Source organism: Pteronotus mesoamericanus, unplaced genomic scaffold (genome assembly GCF_021234165.1).
Source record: "Pteronotus mesoamericanus isolate MK-2021 breed Mesoamerican mustached bat unplaced genomic scaffold, CSHL_Meso_final contig_78, whole genome shotgun sequence".
NCBI lineage: Eukaryota > Metazoa > Chordata > Mammalia > Chiroptera > Mormoopidae > Pteronotus > Pteronotus mesoamericanus.
In genome coordinates, this window is record NW_026555258.1 from 19,044,672 (window position 1) to 19,071,615 (window position 26,944).

Consider the following 26,944-nt stretch of genomic DNA (forward strand, 5'->3'; position numbering starts at 1 on the left):
ACATTTCCCTTTGAGGACTTTTTTTATTTGGGGAAACAAAAAAAAAGTTGCTTGAGGTGATCTTGGGTAAATAGGGAGGGTAGGGCAGAGGATCAGGCTGTTTTTGGTCAAAAACTACTGAACACTCAGCATGGTGTGGCCAGGTGCGCTTGTAAATCACCCATCATGAGACAGGCAAATGCATTGAAAGAGTCTTCAAAAAAAAAAAAAAAATTCACTGAAGCCAAATGCAGCCTCTCACAACAACGCCAACTGGTGCACTGACACAGATGGGTTCCTAGAACACTCACCAAGCGGGGGAAGTCTGTACTACAAGGGGTCTGCCCTCCAGAAGATAATTCTGGTTTTCCTTTGGGTCCCCTCTCGTATGTAAATAAATTCAATACTTTTGGATTAGCTTAGCCTAATTCTAGTTTCCATTACATTCTTGTTTCTGTGAGCCACAAGAACCTGAAGTGCCATTAAAGTTTTGGGGGGTAAATACATACTAGGGTATGTGGCTCCAGCGTCTTGCCTTCACTTCCATTGATGTTTGCTGAGGTTCCATGCTCGAGTGTGTGGGATGAATCTCCTGACCCTACCGTGTTACATTGGCTTCTGGGTGACTCTGCCGATTCTGTGACTGCTGCCACCACTTTTCAGTCCCTGCACCCCAAAGAATAGTTTACTTTACTCCATTCCCCCACCTCCCAAGCAGAAGGAAGTTTACCTTTCATGCAGGAAAACTCTTTATGGCCTCTTCAGAGAGGACTGTGTGCTCATACACATAGCCTTTCTCTTTCAATTGTGGTATCGTCTATCGAGCACACTGCATTAGGTTTCCTCATAGGGGAGGCTCTCAGCTGATCTGTCTGCCACCGTGCTGGTCTCCCTCTTGCCAGCCTTCATCTGAACAGGCCCTTGAGATGCCGCTGTGCACCTACCTATTCACACTCCTACCCTGGAGCGTTCTGGCTTGCCTACTGAACTGCAGGGGTTGGGACAGCCATAGTCTGTCTTTCTCTGAGAATGGGTCTCTGTGGTTTAAATATGTTCCACTTGATTCCATGGAATTTAGGGATTCTCATTCTAAATGGGCTTCAGATGACCTGCCTGGATTCCCAGAGTTCCTGACCTGGATATGCAAATTCAGCTTCCTGGAGCTAACACTTTTCGTATTTTAAAGAGAAGTCATACACCCCTAGTACTTTAGACTTTCAATGGACACACTCACTGGAGCCTGACCCTTATATTCCTCTTTTACTGACAGTTTTAATTGCTTTGTTCTATTAGCATTTCTAGGAACAATCTTATCTGTATTTATGGCTTTAGATCCTCCAGTTTATCCGGTTTCGATTAGGGATAAAGGAATGTTCACGTATCCAGCTCTGCAAAGAAGGATATTGCTTTATATCCATCCTCACTATCCTCCCATTGTTAGTTTATATCGAGTGGGACTGTCCCCCAATTTTAAAGGTAAGTTCTTTTTGAAGTCTATTCCTACCTGCTTCTAGTTTTGGGTGATTAACTTTGACACCCAGTGAATATTGTCTGGTAAAATTATATTTATTTATTTTGCCTTAAGGTAACTACAATACAGGTGCAGTGTGAGGCAAAAGTAAGTTTACAGTTACGAAACAGAGTTTATTCTTATATTATTTATTATTGTGTTATTTTCCATACGAACAACTGGAAACCTGCTTTACCTCACCCTGTATGTATTGCGGTGATTTACTGTTTAATGTGCAGACTGAGGAGGCTTAGCAGTAAGTTTGAAAATTGATTTCTTAGGGAAATTTTACAAGAAAAGTATAATAGACGAATGTACACTTAGAACTTTATTCTTTTTAAGGAATGTTACTTAGGACAACCCAGCATTTCCATGTGTTTGAGTCAAACATTAAAATGAGAAAACACACAACGAACAAAAAGACTTACTATTAGCTTATTATAACTGGCTTAATGTATACGTTGCTCTAGATGCAGTTAGTTATATTTCATTCTGATTCCAAAATGACAGAACTCCCTGGAGACTACATTCTGTAGAGGAGAATAATATTACTTCCATTTTACATGAGAAGTATCCAAGCTTTTCCCACTTCACAGCTCTCGTGGACAGTGTGCCAGCATTGTCCAGCATTGCGGTGATGGAAACGTTTTATTTTTGCACTGCCTGCATGTGGGTATGCGAGTCTCATATGGGACGGTGCCGGCCTGCATTTCGGAGTTCGAACCATCCCCCACTTACTAGCTGTGGAGCTCCTGGCTGATTCAGGAGGCTTACTCTTTTTGGCAGGCACAGCTCCTCCCTCGGGCACACAGCTGGGCAAGTGGCGCAGGGTTTGCTAGATTCCGGCCCTGCCTTTCCCACACAGCCACGTGTCCTCCTGCAGTGAGCGGCAGGCACCGTCCACAAAGATGATCCTTCCCCCCATCCCGGGGGACCCGTGAAGCTGTGTAGCTTGACTGCTGAAACAGAGGAAAACTCTGGTCCCACTCCCCAAGAAAGTCTCCCCAGTCGAAGTGGGAGGACCCATTCTTTACCAAGTTACCAATCAATCCTAAGAGATTTGGCTGGCGACGAGGATATTCTTCGTGCTAGAATTCTCCCTGCACCCAGATCTTTGAAAGGCGGACTTCTGTTCTTCCTTAGTCAGAAGGCCGTGAACCAGTCAGTGGATTATTTATTGCACCTTTGGATTTATGAAAACACTTCTTTGCACGGAACTCCTGCCAGGGCTGGGAGAAAGGGAGGGCAGTGGATCGCTGCCTGGGTGTCTCTGGAAGCCGAGCTGCGCAGCACAGGGCTGCCCGCGCTGTCCTCGTCTGTCCCCCTCGCTCTTCTGCAAAACGAGGCAGAGGTGGGGAGGGCTGTGCTTTCTTACTGTAGCTTTTCCTTTTCAGCAAGCAAAGCGTTCATTGGACAGTGCTTTAAATTGAGCTTTTCTTCGCTGTACTTCATAGATACTACCCCCAGGTTCTGAAAAGTGGCCCACTGTTATTCGTGGTGTCAGAGCCATTTTGAGTTTAGTCTTTTTGTTTGTCTTTATGTGCATTTTAACTGGAAATTGGGTGGGGAAATATTAAGGACTGTTATCATCTTTATTCAGAAGTCAGTTTATGACCATTTGCAAGACTTATTGATTTAATCACGGCCTTTTTTTTTTTTTTTTTTTAAATCGCAGCTTTGATTCTGATTAAATGTCTCTGGGTTGGACCGACTGATTTTGAGTTTCACATTTTTCTAGACTTTTGTGTGTTTTGAGAGGATTGACACAACCACACTGAGAATCATGCAGAGTAAAGGAATTATCTTTTGACAGAAAAAATTTCATTTCTAAATGATGGAAAGCCTATCTGGGTGCACATCTGTCTTCCTTTTAAATTTATAATTTAAAAACCTAAAAAGAACCTTTGTATGAATGAGATACTGACTTTCTAGTAGAGCTATCGCATAATCTTACGCTCATGAACAGGAAATGAATTTAAGAAGCCTCAGACCTATTGGTCAGTCCTTTTCTTAAAGGACAGCTTGCTATTAACTTTATCAAAACTGAAGCTGTTGCTTTTGGCAAACACCCTTTGCCATTCAGTTGGGCAGCACCAAAAAGCTTCACTCCACAGATTAATTCATATAATGATGTTGTGGGTACATTTTGCAGCTCTCTTATTCTTGTGGACACATATTGGGATGGAATCCTGTTCAAAAATAACAAGTTCTAAGTAACTTCACTAAGTGTGTTATTTTAATGTCCAAGGTTTATAAATGGTAACACAGGCCCTCAGACCTCTTCACTGGTCCATGGAGTTTCAGTTTGTCTTTAACATCATATGTATATTATAATCGACATATTAACTTCTATTAGTTTCAGATGTACGATATGATTCGAAATTTGTATATATTGTGAAATGGTCACTACAATAAATCTAGTTAGCATCCATCGCCACGAATAGTTATAATATTTTTGTAATGAGGACTTTTAAGATCTATTCTCTTAGCAAATTTCAAATATATAATACAGTATTAACTATAGTTCACCATGCTATACATTATAGTTACAGTTAAAGTCTTTATTAAATAATTCAAACGCTTCTTCTAACACTTTCCTAATAAAATTGCCGGCAACCCTCCTAATCGGGTAAATGAAGTCGCCCTCAATTTGGATTACAGCCTAATTTATTTTGTTTTTTTAAAGAAAATGACAAATTTGCTTTTCATGTCTGGTATCAAAAGCACATGAAGCTGTTTTTTAATCAATAACACTGAACAGCTGAGACACTTAACAGAGACTTCAGTCATGAATTAACTCCTTTGAGACAAATGGATATTAAACAAACAGTCTCATGTTCTTAAAGTATAGTGCCCAGACCAGCAACACCAGGGTCACTTGAGGACTTGTTAGTGAGTACAGATCCTCAGGTCCATCCCAGACCTACTGAACAGAAACTCAGTGGGGTGGGGCCCCGCCATCTGTGCTAGAACTAGTTCTCCAGTGAATACTGGATGCTGCATGTGACAGGTTCAGAACCCCTGGTGTGATGGAGTAGCTAACATGCCTGGCTTTCAGCTTAGACTCGCTCTGGGCATTTGCTAAAATACAGGTCCTTGGTTCTCACCCACACAGTCTGATTAAGTAGAGCCCAGGAATCAGTGGCCCTACTATTATTTGCATGATGTTATCTGTGGGTTTGTCACATATGGCTTTATTATGTGAAGTTACATTCCTTCTATTCCTAATTTGTTGATAGTTTTCATCATGAAAGGATGTTGAATTTTGTCAAATGTTTTGTCTGCATCTATTGAGAGGATCATATGATTTTTTTCCTTTAATATAATGTATCATGCTTATTGATTTGCTTATGTTGAAACTTCCGTGCACTCCAGAGATAAATCCCACTTGATCATGGTGAAGGATCCTTTCAATGCTGTTGAATTTGTTTTGTTTTGCTAGGTTTTTGGTGAGAATTTTTGCATCTGTATTCATCAGGGATATTGGCCTGTAGTTTTCTTTTCTCATGTCCTTATCTGACTTTGGTATCATGGTAGCACTGGCCTCATAAAATGAGTTTGGTAGTATTCCCTCCTCTTCAGTACTTTTTGAAGAGTTGGAAAAGGATTGGCATTAATTCCTCCTTAAATGTTTGGTAGAATTCACCATTGAAACTATCTGGTCCTGGTCTTTCTTCTCTTGGAAGGTTTTAGATTACTGCTTCAATCTATTTACTTGTTTATGTTCAAATTTTCTCTTTTGTTCTGATTCAGTCTGGGCACATTGCACATTTCCAGGAATTTATCCATTTCTTCTAGATTATCCAATTTGCTGGCATATAATTGTTCGTAGTCATGACTCCCGTTCTTTTGTAACTTTCTGTAATCTGGTCGAAACTTGCTTGGAAATGGATGGGGTGATGTAATATCCGCCCTTTACCTTGAAATGAGCTTTTTGTTTGGAGACCCTTCCCCAGCTCTGGGTCAGTATCTCCTTCTGTGTTCCTCCATATGATGGTTACATTAAAATCCTCAGTAGCCTGGCTGTGAAAGAGTTAATGTTTCCCATTATCAGGCACTGACATAGGCAGTAGGGGAAATCTGGTTCATTTTGTTTCAAAATACACCATCCCTCAAATAAGTACAAACAGCTGCAGTGCAGGATTGGAGCCAAAAGAAATCAGTGTGGTGCTATGAACGCCAACGGAGAAGAGTTCATGTAACATGGATCTGAGATCAGGCTCCAAAATGAAACCCTTCACACCCCAGCAGGAGAAGGGTCCTTGCTCGTCACCCAAGTCACCTCCAAAGACACCACTCAAAGAAATTGGGTGGTTCTTCAGAGAGGTGGCCTTTGGCTTTTTCCTTGGGAGCCACTTCTGTGCAGTGTATTGAGCATACCACGTTCGGCTCCTTGGAGGCCAGAACTCTGGTAGTGTGAAATGGAGAATTCTTGGAATATAAAGGATTTATAGATATGCTGCCTGCTTCTTTGGCTTAAACTAGCAATCACAGTAAGCCCAGCCCTATAACACACTTCTTCCTTTTCAAGCATCAGGAAATTCTTGGTAGAAACTGTATCCACCAACTCTGTCTGGCTGTTTCTTCTTCTCCCAGATTTTTTAGGTAATACCAGTTTAGCAAAACTCTTTTTTTCCCCTTCTGATTCTTTTTATGCCAGAATCATCCTTCTAATGTTAGAATGCCTTACCATCTCTTTGGGGTGGCCACATAATCCTTTTTCACACTACTTAGAAGTTTTCTGCATGACAGTTTCCAATCTCTCCATGTTTGGAGTCCCACCCTTGGGTTTTCTGGACACCCAGGTCAGCATCGTGCAGGCTAGCAGTTAGATGGTAAGAAGGCAAGTGGTACCTCACAGCTGTTTTTAGGTCTCCAGTTGGTTTTCAGGTCTTGTCTCAGGCAAGGGAGCTTTGTGGCCACTTTGTGGTTTTACCCTCTCTTCACAGTTTATAAAAAGTCCTGTCCTTTATAAAAAGTTCTTTCCTTTCCATTTTTTGCTGCTTTTGTGATAAACAGCTTCAACAATCATTTTTAAAAGATATCCCCTGTTATGTTTAAAACCCTTATATAAAAGGAAAACAGGAGTTAGAACACTGTTCACGAAAGTTAGGGAAGGGCCCTTTTTTTGTTTGTTTTCCTAGTTAGTTATTAAATCATTACGAACAGAGAGGAGTCCTTTAATTCACTTTGCTACACATTCCCAATTTCTTCTACAGGGATGATAACATTTGAAATGCTCCTCATAGAATTGCTGTATTAATGAATGAGGCCAGCCTTTTCTTGCTGACCTCTCAAGTTGGCAAAAGCATGCATGTGAATCCTCAGGCAGCTAGGGTATTTACATAGCCACAGCCAGCTGGGAATAATTCATCCTCTAGCACAATACTAGTTTTCTTTAGGTTTCTCTCTGTACTCACTGTTTTAAAGAAGTCTATTTTAAAGAGATATTGCCACGAGGGACTTCCTGGAGGAAAAGTGGTGTATATTGGAGGCAGGAAAGGAAAGGAAATGAAATGAAGTGCCTCATTATTTTTCCCATGGCAAAGTAGATACTAGGATTGTATTTAACAGGTATATTTTTTCCCTCTCAAAACTTTGGGCAGGATGTATAAGTCTAGACTTAGGATGCACATGAATTTATTTATTTATTTTTTTTAAAGCTAGCTTATCTCCAGTTTAATTAGAGATTAGTGAAGGAAGCTAGGTTTCGTATTTGGCTCTTGAATTTTGAAAATAAAAAAACGTTCATATTTTTGAATAGCATACTGTGGGCCAAACAACATCTGGAAGAGATTATTCTCACTGTAGGCAGAAGAAATTTCATAACCCACCATCTTCAAAGAACGTGGTACCTTTTCACAGTTCCCTTATATCCTGGAAGCAGAAGAAACAGATTGCCGGGGCTTCTGCCCTTTTCTTTGTTTTATTGAATGTAAATGTATCTCTCTGATACTATAATATTTCTTTAGCTTTTGGAAATAGAGTAGAACTCAGTGTTATGATGCTGCCTGTACTGTTTACTGTGGTCCAGACTTCTCCTTTTTCAAAAGTCCTATTTGACTTTTGGCAACATGCCTCTTACACTCTGCGATTTGTCTGCGACGTCTTTTCCTGTCTTCTCTAAAATCAGGCACATGTGTGCCTGGGATGGTCATGTATTTTGTAACAGTAACTTCTAACTAGATTAAAATTAAGTTTATTCTTGGGACTGTCTGTTCTTACAGCTGGTAGTGACACATGAACACAGTCTCCTAATTAAGCACATTTATTTTAGAAGATGGGGCTTCTTCTCCTGCTCCTGTCCTCCCCTCTTCCTCCCCCGTGCTTTCTCCTCTCTCAAATTGACAGAGAAGTTGCAAGTGCAGTACAAAAGTAGTCAATTAAGAATGAATTGCTGGCATTGCTCGAATGCCCTCAAATACTTTATAGTGTATTTCCTGCAAGGAAGGATGTTCCTCCACAGAGTCACAAAACCACCACCAGCATTAGGAAGTTAACATCTTTATCAGCTAATTTCCAGATCTCATTCAAGCTTTCCCAGCTGTGTCCATAATATCCTTTACAGTAAAGGGTCCAGTCCAGGACCTTGCATTATATCTGTTGTGTCTCATATTAGTCTCCTTAATATGAAACCACTTCTCAGTTTTCTTCTTTTTTTGATGCTTTGAAGATTATAGGACAGTTGTTTTGTAGAATGTCTCCCAATGTGGGTTTGACCCATGTTTCGTTTTGGTTAAATTCAGACGTTGAGACTTTGGCAGGAATACCACAGAAATGAGGGTGTAGTCTTCTCCACCTGTCCTATCAGGTGATACGCAGGGTGGATTTGTCCCAATTTCCGGTGATGTTTACTTTGATCACTGGGTTATGGTGGTGTCTTCCAGACTTCTCCACTGTAAGGTTACTATTTTTCATTGTAGTTAATAAGAATTATGTGGGGAAGTATTTGAGTCTATGTAAATATCCCATTTCTTGTCAAACTTTTATTAGTGTATATTAAAATGAACTCATGCATTCCTATTTTACTCAAAGGGTTATATGTTTGTTCTGTCATTAATTTTTAAGCTCAGATATTTCCATTTAGGCCAGGGGAGACTTCAAGCTAGTTTCCTTGTCCTTTTAACATGTCTCCTTAATTCTTTGAGTGCTGCCTTGCTTTCTCGCATAAGATGTTCTGAGTCATCATATACCTCTCTTGCCCCAGCTCTGGAAAAAGGCATTCCTCCAAAGAGCCCGGTTTCTTTCAGTAGAGAATGGTGTTTAGAGACCAAGATCTAAGGGCTGGGGTACTTGTTATTAGTGAGGCGTCACTACTCCCAGGCCTTGCACTATATACATGCACACACATACTCTTTACCCCTATTTTTTTCTATCGCTTTTGAAAACCCTGACTCCATACCTCACTCTGTTCCCTCTCTTGGTTGTCCCCACACCTTTCAGGCTCTGACAAGTGCTCTGGGCTTCCTTCCCATTCGGGCATCCTCCTTACCTTATTTAATCTCTGACACTGCATTGGGCTATCCTTGTGCTGTTACAAAAACAGTAGTTAGTTGTCAGATTTGCTTATGAGCCAGTATTTTCTGTTCAAGGAAAATGTTCTTTAACTACTGTACAAAAAAATCTATACTATAGCACTTTTCTTTATTATAAGACTCATGCTTTCTTTTAATATTTCTTGAGTACATACCTAAGCTGCACATACTTAAAACAATTTGATTTGTTTTGAAATCTGTATAGACCTTTGAAATGATCACCACAGTCAAGAGAGTGAACATATCAGCCACCCCTCAGAACCCCTCCTGCCCCTTTGAAGTTATTCCCTTTTGTTGCCCTGAGTTCCCTTCTATTCTTGTCTGTATAGATTAGGTGGCATTTTCTATAGTTCCATATAAATGGAATCATACAGTATGTGCTTCATTTTATGTGGCTTCTTTCATTCAGTGTATTTATTTTGACACAGATCCATACTACTGTGTATATGCATAGTTCATTTATTTTTATTGCTGAGTAGTATTCCGTTGTTTGGATGTAAAACAATTTATCCATTCTTTTCTGAACCAGTATTTGAGATGTTTCAGTTTTTGGCTTTTAGAGATAAGCTACTACAAACATTTGTGCTCAAGTGTTTGTGTTGACATATGTTTCTTTTCTCTTGAGTAAACACCTAGGAGTGAAAAGCTGGATAGGATGGTAAGTATACATTTAACTGTTAAAGAAAATGCCAAATAGTTTTCTAACCCAACCCCAACTTGCATCCTCACAAGAGGGTGTGAGGGCTGCAGTTTCTTCATAACCTCACCAACATTTGGTGTGGTCAGTCTTTTAAATTTAAGCTATTTCAATTGATAACATAGTGGTGTTTCACTGTTTTAATTTACGTTTTTCTGATGGCTATTCTGTATTGTGTGCCCTCTGTGTGTTATCTTTGGTGAAGTGTCTAAATCTTTGCCTATTTTTAAAAACTGGTTTAGTTTCTTACTGAATGTTGACATTTAAAAAAATATACTGTGGATAGAGGTTCTGTATTAGATAGATGCTTTGAAAATATTTTCTCCCAGTTTGTGACTTGTTTTTTCATTTACTTAACACTGTCTTTGGAAGAGCAGAACTTTTGTTGATGTCCAGTTTTTCCATTTGTTCTTTTATGGATTGTGTTTTTGCTATCTTACAAGATACTTTGTTTAACTCAAGCCCAAGGAGAACTTCTATGTTGTCTTCTAGAAGTTTTATAGTTTTAAGTTTTATATTTAGATCTATGAGCCATTTAAGTAAATTTTTGTACGTGGTGTGTAAGATTTGAATTGTTCTCCCCTCTCCCCCGCCATGGGAATATCTAATAGTTCCAACACAATTTATTGAAAAGGCTCTTCTTTCTCCACTGCAGGGCCTATTTACCTTTGTCAAAATTAGTTGTCCGTATAAGTGTAGCTCTACTTCTGAATTTTCTATTGTATTTTATTAACCTATTTGCCTTTCTTAAGGCCCATACTATACTGCCTTTATCCTTTATTATCCTTTTAATATCTATGGGGTCAGAATGACCGCCCCTCTTTCATGTTTAATATTAGTAATTTGTATCTCCTTTTTCCCCCTAACCACTCTGGTTAGAAGGTTAACAATTGTATTGAGTTTTCTAAAAAACAAAAGCCAAGGAAACAATGCCCTCTCTTGCCCCCCACCCCGAAAAACAGCTTTTGGATTTATTATTTCCCGCCTTCTGTTTCATTTTGATCTATTTCCTTTTCTTCTGAATTTAATTAGATCATATTTTTCTAGTTTCTGATGGTGAAATGAGACTTATTTTCTAATATAAATATTTAATGCTATAGTTTTCCTCTCAGGAACTGCTTTAGGTGGCATTCGATAAATATTGTTTTGTTTTCATTTTCATTCATTTCAAGCTACTCAAAATTTCATTTAATTCATAATACTTTCTAATTTCTTCCAGTTACTTCTTTGATATCTAAGGTATTCAGAGATATGTTATTTTTCTAACATTTGGTGATCTTCCAGAGATCGTTCTGTTGTTGTCTTCTGATTTAATTCAGTTGTGGTCAGAGAACATACTCTGTGTGACTTGTAGCCTTTCAAATTTATTGAGACTTGTTTAATGGCTCAGATTATGCCCTATCTTGTACAAGTTTCTTTTGCATTTGAGAAGAATGAGTATTCTGCTGGTGATGGCTTGGATGTTCTCAAAATGTCAATTACATCAAGTTGGGTGATTGTGTTGTTCATGCCCTTTATATCCTTACTAAGTTTCTGTTCTGTTAATTAATGACAGAGGAATATTGAATCTCTGGCTGTTATTGTAGATTTGTGTATTGCTCCTATCATCAATTTTTACTTTGTGTGTTTTAAAGTTTCCTTTTTAGATGCAAAAGCTTTTAACGATTGGTATGTCATCTTGATGAATCAACACTTTTTATCATCATGAAATAACCTTTTTTCCTGGTAATATTTTTTTGCTTTAAAATATACCCTATCAGATACTAATATAAGCATTCTAGTTTTATTTTGTTTAGTGTTGGCTTGGCATATCTTTTCCATCCTTTTACTTTTAAGCTATTTGTTGTCTTCATATGCAAAGTATGGCTCTTCTAGGGAACACATGATTGGGTCTTGCATTTTTAAAAAGTCTAATCTGACAATCCCTGCCTTTTAATTGAGTTGTTTAGACCACCTACGTTTAATTTGCATGTGTATGCTTTGGTAGGGCTATATTTAATCTGTCATCTTGCTGTCTGTTTATTTGCCCCAACTATTCTTTGTTTGTCCTTTTTTGTGTTTGGTATATTTTATGATTTTATTTTTATCTACATCTTGGAATATTAGCTCTAATTCTTTTTTTTTTTAGTGATTTATTCAGCATTTATAGTAGACCTTAGTTTATTGTAGGCTACTTTTAATATTATACCTTTTTATAAATAGAGTAGCTTTCGACCGTAAACTGACATTTTTCCTTTCTAGCTTTGTCTTTACTTTTACCTTTGTAACAATCTCCATGTTATTTTGTCAATTCTTTTTAACAGCTTTATTGAGATATAATTTACATATAATTCAACCACTTAAGGAGTATCATTCAGTGGTTTTTAAACTATATTCAGAGCTAGGCAACTATCAATTTTAGAAAATTTTTGTCTTTCTCAAAGGAAATCCTGCGCTGTTATCAGTCATTCCCTGTTTACCCTCCCCCAGACCCCCAGCAAGTACGAGTCTATTTTTTTTGTTTCTTAGATTTACATATCCCAGACATTCAATATAATTGGAATCATTTGGGATTTTGTGACTGGCTTCTTTCATTTAGCATACTGTGTTTAAGGTTCATGCATACTTATAACACTTATCATTATTTCATTTCTTTTTATTACCTAATAGTATTCCATTACTTGGAAATACTACATTTAATATTTATCTATCCATCAGTCAGTACAAAAGTGGACATATCTCTTGTTTGCACTTTTTGGCTATTTTGAATAATGCTTTTATAAACAGTCTTGCATAAGTTTTTGTGTAGACATGTATATTTAATTCTCTTAGGTATATATACCTAAGAGTGGAATCTCTGGATCATATGGAAACTCTGTTTAATATTTTGAGGGACTACCAGGATGTTTTCACAGTAGCTGCACCATTTCGCATTACCACGAGCAATGCACAAGGGTTCCATTTCTCCATATCCTTACTAACACTTGTGGTTATCTGTCTTTTTTATTATATCTATCCTAATGGGTGTGAAGTGGCATCTCATTTTGGATTTGATGTTTTCTTCCCCTAATGGCTAATGATGTGGCGTATCTTTTTATATACTTATTGGTCATTTGTATATCTTTTTTTTTTTTTTTGTATAATGTCTGTTTAGACCTTTGCTCACTTTGTAAGTGGCTTTTCTTTTTTTGTCTTTATTATTCAGTTTTAAGAACTTTTTTTTAACATTCTGGATACAAGTCACTTTGTAGATGTATGACTTATAGATATTTCTCTCATTCTGTGAGTTGTCAATTATAATTTTAAAAAAAATAAGAAAACTATTTTATATATACTAATTTTATTACTATTTTTGGTACTCTTCATTTCTTTGTGAAATTTATATTTCCATCTGATTCAATTTTCCTTGTGTCTGATGGACTTCCTTTTGGATATTTCTTATAGTCCAAGGTTTGTTTATGAAGAATTTGTTCATCTTTTTATGTTTGAAAATATTATTTTTACTTTTATTTTTGAAAAACCTTTCACATGCTTATAGAATTCTAGATAGATAGGGTTATTGTTTCCCATTACTTTAAAAATGTTTATCTCTGCCTTCTCTTTGCACTATTTTTGATGAGAAATCTGGTGTCATCATTATCCTTGTTCCTTTCTATGCCACAATTCTTTTTTTTTAAACTGGCAACTTTAAAAATTTCATTGTTATCCTTATGTTTTGATAAATTTGGTTATGATGTGCCTTTGTGCATTTTTCTTTGTTTCTTGTATTTGTGGCTCATTAAGATTATTGAATCTTTGAATTTATAGTTTTCATTAATTTTCAATTTTTGGCCTTTATTTTTCAAGTATTTTTCTGTTCTCCTCTTTTCTTTGGGGATCTCAATTATATGTATATTAGTCCACTTGAAAATTTTCTGCATTTCACTGATGTTCTTCTATTTTTTCTTATTTCTTTTTTCTCTCAGTGCTTCATTTTGCATAGTTTCTATTTCTGTCACTTCACTTTTTCCTCTTTCTTTGCTTGACTGGTAATCATCGATTGGATGCCAGCCTGTGAATTGTATCTTTCTGAATGTTAGATATGTCTGTGTTCCTATGAATACTCTCAAGCTTTGTTTTGAGTCACAGTTAATTACTTGGAAACAATTTAATCTTTTCAAGTCTGTTTTAAAAATTTGTTCAGTGGAATCAATTTAGTGTTTAGTCTAGGGCTAATTATTCCCTGCTACTGAGGCAACGTGCTTCTGAGCGCTCTACCAAATTTCCTGGAATTATGAGGTTTTCCAATCTTGCTGATGGGAACAGAAACTGTTTAGATAGCTATTACTCAAGCCTCTAACAGTTTCCTCCTGTGCCTTCTCTGATCAGTTCTCCGTTGAATCAGGTGGACAATACAGATCTTTGGGTTTTCTGTCTTTTTAGTTCTCTCCTCTGCTATACTCTGACCTCTAGCTATCTTGGGCTTCTTGGGTTCACAGGTCTGCCTCTTCAACTCAGTAAGTTCCCTGGATTCCACCTGAACTTCTCTGAGCCTGGCTCCTGTGGCAGGAAGCTGGGGCAATCGTAGCACTCACCTTGTTCTTTTCCCACTTTTTAGGGATCATTGTCCTTTGTTGCCCAATGTTCAATATTTTGTATATTTTAATCTGCTTTTTTTGTTGTTTGTTTTAGTCAGGCAGTTATATCTGGTCCCTGTTATTCCATCTTAGCGCTATACATTCTAAAATTGAAATGCCTGTACCACCTCAGTGTGTAATATATATGTTATGTATATATATTATCCTTCTGTGTCTGTATGTTTTTCTAAATAGGGAAGATATATAAATGTTTACATAATTACAATAGAATTTATTTTTTATTGGTTGTATAAAGTTGAATTGTATATAAACATAGTTTTAATAACTCAGTTGGCAAATAGTGTATTATTAGATGTTTAAATTATTTCTAAAATTTCCAGTCATATATGATATTGTATTAAGCATTCTTGTAGCAAAATCTTTCCACTTAATATTAATGCTTTCCACACTATAAATTCCTTCATACCCTTGGATTCAGCATATATTTTAGGATCTTAGTGCATCACACACACGCACAGACAGATACTGGATACCAGAAAGAGTATAACAGTTGCATCGACACCAGAAATAAATTAGAGTGCCTATTTTCCTACATTTTGGCAAATACTTCTGAAAACTATTTTTCAAGCATAATTTTCTTATGTTGAGGTACAGTTTTAAATCACTATTATTTAGTTCAAACACTCAGAACTTATTTTAACTTATACTCTTGAAGTTTAAGCTACTCCAAATTGTAAATAATGGAGAAACTTTGCTGTTACACACTGCTATTTGGATCACTTTTCTTATCACAGTCATAAACTTCTGTATTCTGGCCAGCTATCTTGACACTTTGCCCAGTGCTGTTTGCTCTCTTCCCTCTTTCTCTTCCCTTCAGCTCTACCAATGTGAATGTGTATATTAATGTTACTCCTATTCTAGGCCATTTGGAAAATACTTCTGAATTTAGAAACGTCTACTTGCTTTTAGAAGGAAATATCTCCCAAGACTCCTCCATTGGCTGTGGTTGGAAGAGTCTATCTTGGCCTGGGGCTTGGTTAAAGAGGTTGTAATTTTCCCCTCTGCAGTCTGTGGACTGCAAATGCTCGGCTTGGCTCAGATGATCCCTCATCAAGCATTTCTCAATAAAAATATATCCACCCCATTCTTCAGGTATTTTCTTCCTTAGGTGGGACTCTTTCTTAATTTCCATTAGTCTTTACACTGCTCTGGGTCCCTATGCAAATGGTTCAGGGTCATGGTTGCAGATACTCAGATGATCAAGAGTTTAGACATTGTAGATCCTGGGCAATTGAAAGAAACAGGGCAATGGGAAGTCTGTCTCTTCCAAAGTATGATTATTCTAATTCTAATTGTCCTACCTCTCAAGAGGATTTCCTCAGTCCTTTTATTTGAGGTCTGTTCCTTAGTTCCCATTCCTTCTTTTCTTGTTCTGGCCCATTGTGATTGAGGGCACTCAGTTCATTTTTCTCTAACTTAGAAATCTGTAATTCCAACTCACTCCTGGCCCACTATTCCTAAATTACAGATTTTCCCCATTTTCTAGGCAATGTAATACAAAGTAGCTTAAGACAGATACTGTAAGAAGTGGTGCCAATATATTCTTTGCCCTTGTAGTGATGTTTTATACAATTCCTAATTTTTTTTGACTGTCAGTACAGTCTGAGAAATCAGGAAAATGAAGTTATTTAAATAATTTTTGGCCAGTTTTATGAGTCTGTAGGATACTGGACTCTGAACTGATAAAATGCATGTAAATACAGTTACAGTGCTTGAGTTGGTCTTTCTGCAGGCAGCATTAGCAGGATGGGCTAGCTGTATCCTTCCTTCAAATGTATCAGCTAAGTGCTCCATAGAAAGAATGATAGACTTTTAGGCCAAGCTGGAGAAGCAAATGGAAAAAGCTGATCCTATGTGTGGAAAAGGAAATATTTAAGAGCCTAAAATATATTGTCTTCTGTGAGTATATTGAAGCAAGATCTTGGCTCTGATGTTTTGAAGACAAGAGGAAAGTTTCAGCTGCCACAGGTAGAGATGTTATTTTAAAACAAAACATGAGGAAATTATTTGGTTTCTCAAGTACTTTTCTATTTTGTTTGTTCTAACTCTGAACATCACGGCTTTCTTCATCCCAGCTGGGCCATTTGCCTCACTGGTTTTATGGGAAGCAGCGGTGAGGATAGGCGACTCAGATATAAAAAAATGTAGCGTGGCTGTTCCTTTGTCACCCTTTTTCCTTCTTTCCCTTCCTCCTTTGGGTTTTTAAGCCTGAAGTTCTCATTTTACCAACTTCAGAAATACAACAGTATTGATTGACTCCTTTTTCAAAAGGTGAAGAATTTTCTCCTTTGTCTTATAATTTCCTGCTGTTTTTATCTTAGCTTATTACAGTTTTTAATATATATATATATACACACATACATATGTAAATAAATATATTTCAATTACATAGCTTTTCCATTAATAATTATAATAACTACTTTGCCTATTTTTGCATTTTTGGTCACCATCATTGGCACAGGTCATCTCCATTTACATGGACTGACAGACTGCTCATGCCAAGACCCTCCTGAGCACATTATTTTGATTCATCACGTGATTAGTTGCACTTTTGTCATCGAGTGGATTTTTCAGGATGAAATATATCCCGATTATTTTATGTTTAACAGTGCTTTGTTCTTGCTGTTGCAAGTAAAAGACATTTTGGCCGAGTGAAGTGATTCTATATTTCTGACAAAATCTTGAAAGTTTTCCTTCATTTTATCAATCGTGGCCAGGATGATGGCTGTGTCTAGCTCAGTAATTTTTCCCGTTATAGTCTGATTTTTTTCCCCACTTGACTTTTTGTGGGAGTTCTTTTAACTCTTGAAGTTTAGTAACTTAAAAATCCAATTGTAGATCATATATTTCATATTATTCCTGGAATGTGGTAAGCTCTTTTTTTAAAAAATTGTGGCACCACATACAAGGTCTGTTTGGAAAAAGTCCAGCCATTGTTAATATAATAAGAATGGTTTGTGTGACATCAATGTAACCTGGCAGCCAAGGAGAGTGGACTGGAATGCACATGTGTGAACAATGACGCCTTCACTGTACTAGTCAGTGGGGGTGGTAAATGCCGCTGACTGAGCATGTGTACTGTTTGGCCATCGCATTCAAAATGACTGAGTGAGTAGAGCAGTGAATCTCATTAAATTTTGTGTTAAACTTGAACATTCCTCCACGGAAACTATTTGGGTGATTCAGAAAACTGTAGCTATGGGCAAGTGGTGATTGGCAGCTTCATCACGACAACACACCGCTCATGCATCATGTCTTGTGTAGAGTTTTTTGGCAAAACATCGAATCACTCAGGTGACTCAGCCCACCTACAGCCCAGATTTGGCACTCTGTGACTTCTGGCTTTTCCCAAAACTAAAATCACCTTTGAAAGGGAAAAGATTTCAGACCGTCAACAAGGTTCAGGAAAATACGATGGGGCAGCCAATGGCAGGCGATTTCAACAAAAGATTTTGCAGAGTATTTTGAACGGTGGAAGAGTTGCTAGGAGTGCTGTGTATGGTCCCAAGGTGCTTACTTTGAAGGGGACTGAGACATCATTGTCCTATGTACAATGCTTCTTGTATCTTATATCTTCTTCAATAAATGCCTCTATCTTTCAGAGCACGTGGCTGGATACTTTTTGGACAGACCTTTTGTGTTTCATAAAATTAACTATCTTAACTATCTTCAAGTTCAGTAGTGTTGGGTATATTCACATTGTTGTGAAACACATTTCCATAGCCCTTTTTATCGTGCAAAATTGAAGCTTTATACTCATTAAAAAAAATTTCCCGTTCTTACCTCTCCCCAGTCCCTGGAAGCCACCATTCTACTGTCTCTCTGATTTTGACTACTCTAGGTATCATATATAAGTGGAATCACACAACATTTGTCTTTTTGTGACTGGCTTATTTTACTTAGCATAATGTCCTCATGGTTCATCCATGTGGTAGCATGTGTCAGAATTTCTTTCCTTTTAAGGCTAAATAATATTCCATTGCATGTATATTCCACATTCATGGGTCCATGGACAGTTGAGTTGCTTCTGCCTTTTGGTTATTGTGAATAATGCTGCTCTCTTTGAGACTCTGCTTTCAATTCTTTTGGGTATTTACCCAGAAGTTTCCTGGATTACATGATGATCCTATTTTTAATTATTTGCCAAACCACCATCTTTTTTCTCTATAGCAGCTGAACCATGTTACAGTCCCACCAGCATTACATAAAGGTTCCACTGTTTCCGCATCCTGCAACGCTTACTTTTGTTTTCCTTTTTTCTTTTTCTTTTTTACTTTTAGCAGCCATTTGAATGGATATGAGATAGCATCTTGTTATTTTGATCTTGATTTGCATTTCCCTAATACTTATTGACTGTAAGTGGTATAAGTGGTATTGACTATATTGTCACGTGTGTTTTGGCTATGAGAAATGTCTATTCAAGTCTTTTGTCCATTTTTAAATTGGGTTGTTTGATTTTTGTTGTTTAGTTGTAGGAGTTTATATATACACATATGTTCTGGATATTAACTCCTATTTAGAAATATGTTCTGCAAATATTTCCTCCCATTCCATGGACTGCCTTTTCACTCTTGACTGCGTGTCCTTTGATACACAGATGTTTTCAATTTTGATTTAATATAGTTTATTTATATTTTTCTTTTACTGCCTGTGCTGTGGTAAGCCCTTTAAACCTACACATTTAACATCTTTTAAGAAAAGTTTACTTTTATTGATAAATAATGTCTGTTCCATTTGTTCTTCTCAGGTGTGCCAATAATTCTTATATGGAATCCCTATTTGTTTGTGCTCTAGAGCCATAATTTCTAATCAGTTTAGTAACTTCTGTTGCTATGAACACTAGTGATTTTTACCAAGCCAGGCTTCCATGGTCTCAGTTTGGTTTCTGCAGTGGTACCTCTGCCTGTTTTGGCTTTAAATTTTCTGTTTCAGCGGTGATAATATGTTTTGAAATTTCTTTTTTCTTTTATTTCTTTATCAAAGGTATACATTTGTAATTGGAAGTGTCTAAGAGCTGCATGAGGCTTGCTAAGAAAAAGGAGTCTCTGCGCCTTCCATACCATGTTATCTTCCCCAGAGCTGCCATTTCCTGTTGTTTTAGCTGCTTCATTTGGTGTTTGCCTTGCCTTTTCAAGATTTCTAGCTGCACTTTTTGGTATGCCAGTTTTAAAATTGTATACACTTTCCATGTGGAAGGTGTGCCATACACATACTGCCATCCTGTACCTTTCTGTCCTAACGAGTTAGGTTATGATTTTGATTAGGCCTTTATTCAGTGTTAATGTTATTGTGATCTTGTTAATGGCGTTCATAATCGTGCCACCTAGAATTCTATGAACACTTTTCCTGCCACAAATTCTTTGTTTTCTATTAAATTAAGCAGTCTTTTTATGCTTCCTTAGTTCTCTACATGCTTATTACTGATTCTTCCCAAACTTTCTGTCAGTTCAAAAATCTGCGCTCAATACCTGTCTCCAGAGGTGCGGTTATTCTGTCAAGGCTACTGTGAGCCTCCTTACCTGTCATCCCTGGCTCTCCTTTCACAATTAGGCCAGGAATTCCCTTTGTTTTTCTTCTGTGTTGGCTTCCTGTTCCTGTATCACATACCTTCCTTTTTCTCCATGCTGAAGAACATACTCCAATAGAATTCTAGGTTGTAAATCACTTTCCTCATTGCTCCATTGTCTTCTAGCTTCTAAGCTGCCACTGAGAAGTCAAAAGACTGATACCTAACCCTTTGCTTATGAGCTCCTCCACACACACACTTTCTGATAGCTTACTGGACTTTTAAAAACGTCTAGTGTTAAAAAAAAAAAAAAAGAGAAACAAAACCAAACCAAATCTCACAATGGCTCTATGTGGGTGTATTAAAATCATTGAGGTGGACAGGTAGGCACTTAGTGGGCCCTTTCATTCAACAAACTTAGGACTTTCCCACTTTAGAAAATGTTTTGAGTTATTTAATTTCCTCTTCTTTTATTTCCTTTATTCTTTTGTTCTGGAATTGCTTTTATTTGGCTACTAGATCTCCTAGACTAGTCCCCTAGCTTTCTCACTTTGTTTTTTGCTTTATTTTGGATTTTTACTTTTGGATCTTTACATTCCAGTCCTTCTGCTGAATTTCCAATGACTAAGTTTTAAGCATTTTGTTTTTGTTTCAATGAGTCAATGTCTTCTTCCTGATGTTTCTATTTTTAAGTTTTTCATCTGTTAAGATTCCAGAGAGAAGAATCTTCCAGCCTCAGGCCTTAGGTGATAGAGTGTTGACTTCAGATGCTATTTAGCTCTGATAAGGAGAAGAGATACTAAGAAAGCTAAGCTATAGCTCTGGCCTTCCTATATCTCGTTGTTTTATTCTTCCAGGGTTGGGGTTCAGACTTTTCTTTGTTTTTGCCAGACCATAAAGCTCTCTGCAGAAAATTTCAATTGTGAAATTTTTTTTTTTCCTATTGGATTTAAATATTTCTATATATATATGCAGCAGTTTTCTAAAATTTTGAGGGTAAATTTATCCTGTCTGGTTTCAGCATTGATGGCTTCTTCTTTCCCTCTTTAGTACTTTTGTTCATCTGTTCTGTTTTTAGGACGGAGGTTTTAAAATCTTTGTCCATGTAGTTCCCTCCCCTACTCCTCTAAACTCTGGTTTATTTTCTGCTTTACTAATACCATTTCCTGCTTTATTTTTTTCATTCTGTTTTCTGCTTTATCAGCTACCTTCATTTAAGTTCATAATTCAGGTTTTGGTTTTTTTTTTTTTCCTTTTTGGTTAATGCAGACTCATTTCTGATATTCTGTATATGTTTTTTAAGATTTTTTTGTTGTTGTTATTTTTAGAGAGAGGGTAAGTGAGGGAGAAAGAGAGTGAGAGAAACATCGATGTGAGAGAAAAATATTGATTAGTTGCCTCTTGCACGTGCCCCAACTGGGAACTGGCCTGCGGCCCAGGAATGTGCCCCAGCCAGGAATCAAACCAGCAACCTTTCGCTTTGTGGGGCCATGCGCAACCCACTGAGCCACCCCAACCAGGGTGATCTCATATATTTTTTAAGTTTCCTTTTACTTAGTACACCTATTTCTTAAATAAATATTTGCTCTGATTCTAGACTCTTCCCTTCTCTTGAACCATAGTATGTTTCATTTGCCTAGTGGATGTGGAATTTTCTCTGTTGCTTATCCTTAGAGTCTATGCATGTTCACTGTCAGGTAAGGCCCTGCGTTCTTTCAAGAGACTGAAATGAGTCACTGTTTGACTCAAGTCCAGACAAAGAAAAAAGGTTAGATTTATAGGAGATTAATTTGCAAATTAGAAATTCCCCCTCCCGTAAGACCTAGGGAAGGATCTAGCATGTGCTGCAAGAGTAATCAAAATGAAGTTCGGCTCAGGGCCAGAGACTTTCTTTTAGGTATTTGGTGCGGTTCTTGGTAAGGTTATTGTCACTTGGCATGGCTGCCCATATCAGAAGCCAGCTGGTCGTGTTTTCTGTTTTTTGTTTTTTTGCTCCCACGTGTTTTCTTGTGCAATCACATGGCCACATGTAAATTAAAAATAAATACAGCCAGATATTCCTTGCTCAGTTGGAGCCAGGAACCCCTTTTAAGGAGTGAGTGTATTTTAAGTGTACTCCAGCTCTCTCTGGCTTCGTTCCTTGCAGCCTTCATCCCGCTGAACTAGAAGTATGACTCTATTAGGGTCTCATTTGCTGATTTTCTGCCCATGTAATTGCAGGGTCACATGAAGGCAATCTTGTGCCTTAGTCCTTCCATCAACCTCCCATGTTGATTTTTCCTATATACAGGTGTGGGCACAAGTAGGTTTATAGTCACGAGTGCGCAAAAGAGTTTATTCTTGTATTATATGTTTTTCCATACTAATACCCACTCCTATGTTTTTGGAAGTTTAAGCAGTAGTCAGGATTGATCTTTGGTTTCTAAGGGTGATTCAAGATATTTCCTGTTCTTATTTCTCTGGTAATCTGGTACAGAGGAATGAGCCTATGTAGCTTTCTTATTTGTAAGTTGTATTTTACATATCCATTTTGAATTTCTGGGAAGGATATTAAGGTAATTCATATCCAATGACAATGGGGGAATGAAGTAAGTGACAAAGCTCACCTTTGCAAGTGAGGGGACTTAGAGGTAGTTTTGTAGCTTTGCAAAGAATGGCAGAGATCAGAAGAGATGCCTAGAATGGAAAATGGAGACAATCAGAGAAGGAGAGGAGGGGCAGCAGGGATGACCCAAGGGTCTCTGGGGTAGTGGGGCCAACCCACACTGCCTTGCGGTTTCCTGTGGCTGGAGCGCAGTCTCGGAGCTCAAGCAAAGGAAATGGAGAGTTAGGTTGATGGCAGGTGGGATGACTGGCCGGACAAGTATCCGGGTACTTGGAAGACTTGAAGAGGGTACAATTCTTTAAAAATTCTGTGAAGCTCTGTGGTTGACAGTCTGGGGCTCTGGGAAAGCAGGAAACCAGTATGTCAAAGCAGTGTCACTTATAATATTGTCTTTTTGTCATCGTGTCCAGTTCTCCCATGATGTGTTCAGTTTTGTAAATAAGTTGGGAAGTAAATAGGTTTCATAAACATAATTTTAAGACCACTTTTAGGCGAGATCTGATTTATATCCTTTGAGGTAGTATTGCTTAGTGCTTGTATTTTCAGAGTTAAATAATCATACACCATTGTATAACGGGCTCCTATAATCTCCTTACATTATAAAGTTCAGAGAAAACCTCAAAACTAGATATTTCTTAAATACTCTAGGGAAAGGCAGTTAATCTTCTTCCGTATTTTCTTTTTGAAGAAGTGAAATTAATAATCTGTGTTATCTTATGTACCTCAAAGATGGGTAACATAAATCAAAACTAGGGACATGTCATTGAAATTTTATATAGATGAGAACAACACAGGTGTCTCAGTTTAGGGTTTGGGGACAGCAGTGACTCTGCAGAACACGTGCCTTCATCCTGCTTTCTTCAGGACTACCTGCAGCTTGTGCTTAAAAAGACTCCAAGCACCTCTAATTTTTGTTCCCTTGAAGGGTTAGTCTGTGGGGCCCTGGAGTGGGTCCTGGTTTAGGTCTCAGCTTCCTCATTTCCTGGCTGTTGTGAATTTGTGCATGTTGCACAATATTTCCAAGCCTCAGGCTCCCCATGTATGAAGTGAGTTCAATGTCTGCCTCAAACTGTGAAATGACAGCTCTGCTGCTCAGCATCTAGTAGGGTTTCATTAAACCCCAGTCTCTCACCTGTCCCTCTTTTGTTACCAGCAGTGATGTCATGTGGTGTATTTGACATATCGATTTCTGTATCGCTTTCCTTACTCCTGGCTGGCGGCCCAGGATTCACCTTTTGGGTAACTCTATGTACTCTGAATACAGGGAAGGGCAAAAATAGGTTTACAGTTGTGAGTACATGAACCAGATTTTTTTGTATTATTATTTGTTAATTGCATTATTTTCCATACAAACAACTGTAAACCTACTTTTGCCCCACCCTAAGGAAATATACTAAGGTTATGTTCTTAATGACTTAGCTTGGCAGAGACGGTATTGGATCTGAGCATACAGGGTGAGTCTTTAAGAGTGGAATCTCACTTGCCTGCTTATTGTGTGTTTTGGTTGTCATGCTATTTATATATCTGTGTACCCTACCTACAATGGAGCAAGGTAACATGGATTATAAATACACGAGAAGGAAAAAGGAAAATAAAGAGGGAGGGGCGGGAACAAAATGATGGCAGGGACAAGTTCAGTACCAAACAACAGACCATGGGGCCCTATCGTTTTCTCAGAGTCGGCTCCACACTCCAGCAGCCATCATGGAGGGGGAAGGACACTCCAGTACACGTGTCCCCACCATTCCCCTTGGCTGTTCATTTCAATCTACGGTGTGCTACACAACAGGTCCCCGCCGACCCACAAACTCGATCTAAGGAGAACATCAGTGTTTTCTCAGGGCACCTATGGGATTCTGTGTTGAGTGTTTTACCAAAACAGCTGGACTGCTTTACTTCTTATTTCTTAATAAAAATCATTATTCTAGCAGAGAGACGCAAATAGGAAGGTGCCACAGTTCTAAACATTTAAAACCTAAGCAGGGGTGTTCAACCTTTTGGCATCTCTGGGCCACACAGGAAGAAGAATTGTCTTGGGCTATACATTAAATACACAAACAGTAACGAAAACTGATGAGCAAAAAGGAAGGTTTTGAGTAAATGTATGATTTTGTGTCAGGCTGCATTCATAGCCGTCCTGGGCCACACGCAGCCTGGGAGCCGTGGATTCGACACTCCTGAAGTGATTGAAACTACACAAAGGGTAATACACAAAGACAGGATACAAATCAAAATCCAAAGTTCATAGAAGTTGCGGCCAAACCTAGATTTTTCTTAAGAAAATGTTCTTCTGAGATTATGCGACTTGCTCAGCATCATCCAGCTAATATAGGGTTGTGCATTGGATCTGGGGCCAAAAGACTTGGTTTAAGCATCCAACTTCATTGTTACTACTGCTCAAGACTTGGATCTTGTGATCCTAGTTCATTACTTTCACTATTATTGAAAGTATCATTTCCTAATAGTTTAAAAGTGTTCAGATATCATCTTGCATGCTGGTGAAATTAGGAAGTGTATTTTTAGACAGAAGCTCCCTGAAGGCAGGGGCTGGGTCAGTTTTACTCATTATACCCTCAAGTTACTATAAATGCACAACAAATAGCTTTTGAATAAAAGGCTATTGTTAGGTGGTATGAAAATGACCTCAAAGTAAAAAAAAATTTCCTAAAATAGAAGAATTTTTAAAAATTCTTTTTTATAGTAGAAGGCAATTTTAATGAGTTAAAAATTAATGCAGCATATTTGTATATGATTCAGTAATGTTTATTACACCTAATTTGTGAAAAAATATATTCTCTTCTAGATTAAATTGCAACATGAGAACAATGACAATCTTTTGACAGAATTTGGGCCATGCTTTACTGCAGGGAATTTAACATTTTAATAATGAAAGATTTAGTTATATTTTGTGCTTATCAAGCATCCTTTCTTTGAGGATGTCAACGATTGAAAAAGTGCACTCTTACTCACACAAGTCTGCGTTAGGAAGCCCCCGCCGCCCACCCGAGTACCTGACTCCTTTCTGTGACTTACTCCTGTACCTTTGGGGTGCCTTTCCATTCTTTAATCTTGAAAGTGGTAACTAAGTTCCCTGAGGAAGTGTAAACATGGAACAGTTCACGGTCTCATATTTCCCGCAGGACAGGGAATGGTCATTACTCTAGTGCTAGCTCTGCCATTAATGAAATGTATGACTTTAGTCCCTTCCTCTCTCCAGCTCTCAGTTTTTTCATCTGCTAACGGGCAGGGATGATCTCTAAGATGGCTGACGGTATTATTCTCTTCGCCTCTTTGTATATAGACTCTCAGCTCTCAACTGTAGGTCACTCAATTTCTTTATTGTTTAAACACAGGATGGGTTCTCACCCTGGCCCGTTGTCCCCATCTTCACAACTCCCTTCCCGAAACACCTAGCGAGCCTGCAGAGTTGGATTCAGACTTATGAAACTACATCCACTTAACTTGCTTTGGACGCGTGGCACAAAAATCTTGACGCCGAGACGTTAGATGCTCTCTCCTGGGTTCCTCTTTCCGTTAGAGCTAGTAGTTGGCATTCAGTATCAGGGATTTTTACTTCCTCTGGCAAATGGCACTTCACTCCACGTGGTGTTCCTCTTCGGCTAAATGTGGGTTTCCCCCTTCTTTCCCAGGTACACAGATTCTCCTAGCATGACTGCGATCTAATCAGCAGCCACGAGAGTTTGACTCCTGTGTCTGGCGCCGTAGTGCTGGGGCCCGGTCACTGCCCACAACTGCAGAGCCGCCATGGCCGCTGCTGCCTCTGCTGCCTCTACTGCCTCCCCTGTAATTTCACAGCCTCAGGTAAGGGATTCAAACCAGCACAGGTCTGAGCTAATGCTAGTTTTGCTGAATATTTAAATTGAGTTTCAGAAAGTGTGTTTGACTCTGGGGATCCCATATATCGTAATTTTCATTTGGTGGGTATTTGGATAATAGAGCTTTTGTGAGCAAGGTGCTGTTTTGTTCAAGAAGCAGCTGGAACAAAGCGCAAGTAATTTCAGCGATCTGGTCTCTGTAGGGGACTTGGTTTTCAGTGCTTAGGATGTTGGGCTGTTACGGTAGCCATCAAATTCCAAATCAAGACAGTCAGAAGTGAATCCTGCTGCTTTTCCCCTCTTGGCTTTTTTCAGGGTTTAATGAAATATCTCAGAACAGATGTAATCTTACAAGTTTTCTAACTGCTGTCTCATTGTCTTCCTCCTATAACTATGACTATTATTTTGCCCCCTTACTAGTCTAGTAACTTGGAAAAGAAAATGCAATTCTAGAAACTTCTGAATGATAATATGAGGTAGTTTTTCTGTCCAGTGAAGAACAGTATTATGGCAGGAACACTGCCTTTGTTCAGATTACTTTACAATGTGATCTGTTCGAGTACTAACTGGACCCTTTCAGTTTCAGCGGGCAGAACCGCTGAATGGGGAGAGACTTTGGAGTCATTAGGCCTGAACTCACATCCTGATAATCCTGGATGA

General features: G+C 38.2%; 1 protein-coding gene across 1 annotated transcript in view; it reads left to right on the forward strand.

Annotated features, from left to right (window-relative positions):
- LPAR1 (lysophosphatidic acid receptor 1) overlaps nucleotides 1-26,944 on the forward strand; it is a 137,840-nt gene that overhangs the window by 32,242 nt on the left and 78,654 nt on the right. Inside the window, exon 2 of the mRNA XM_054584532.1 lies at nucleotides 26,099-26,270. Within this exon, the coding sequence (XP_054440507.1) occupies nucleotides 26,214-26,270 (57 nt within the window). The 5' untranslated portion in view covers nucleotides 26,099-26,213. The remainder of the gene's footprint in view (nucleotides 1-26,098; nucleotides 26,271-26,944) is intronic.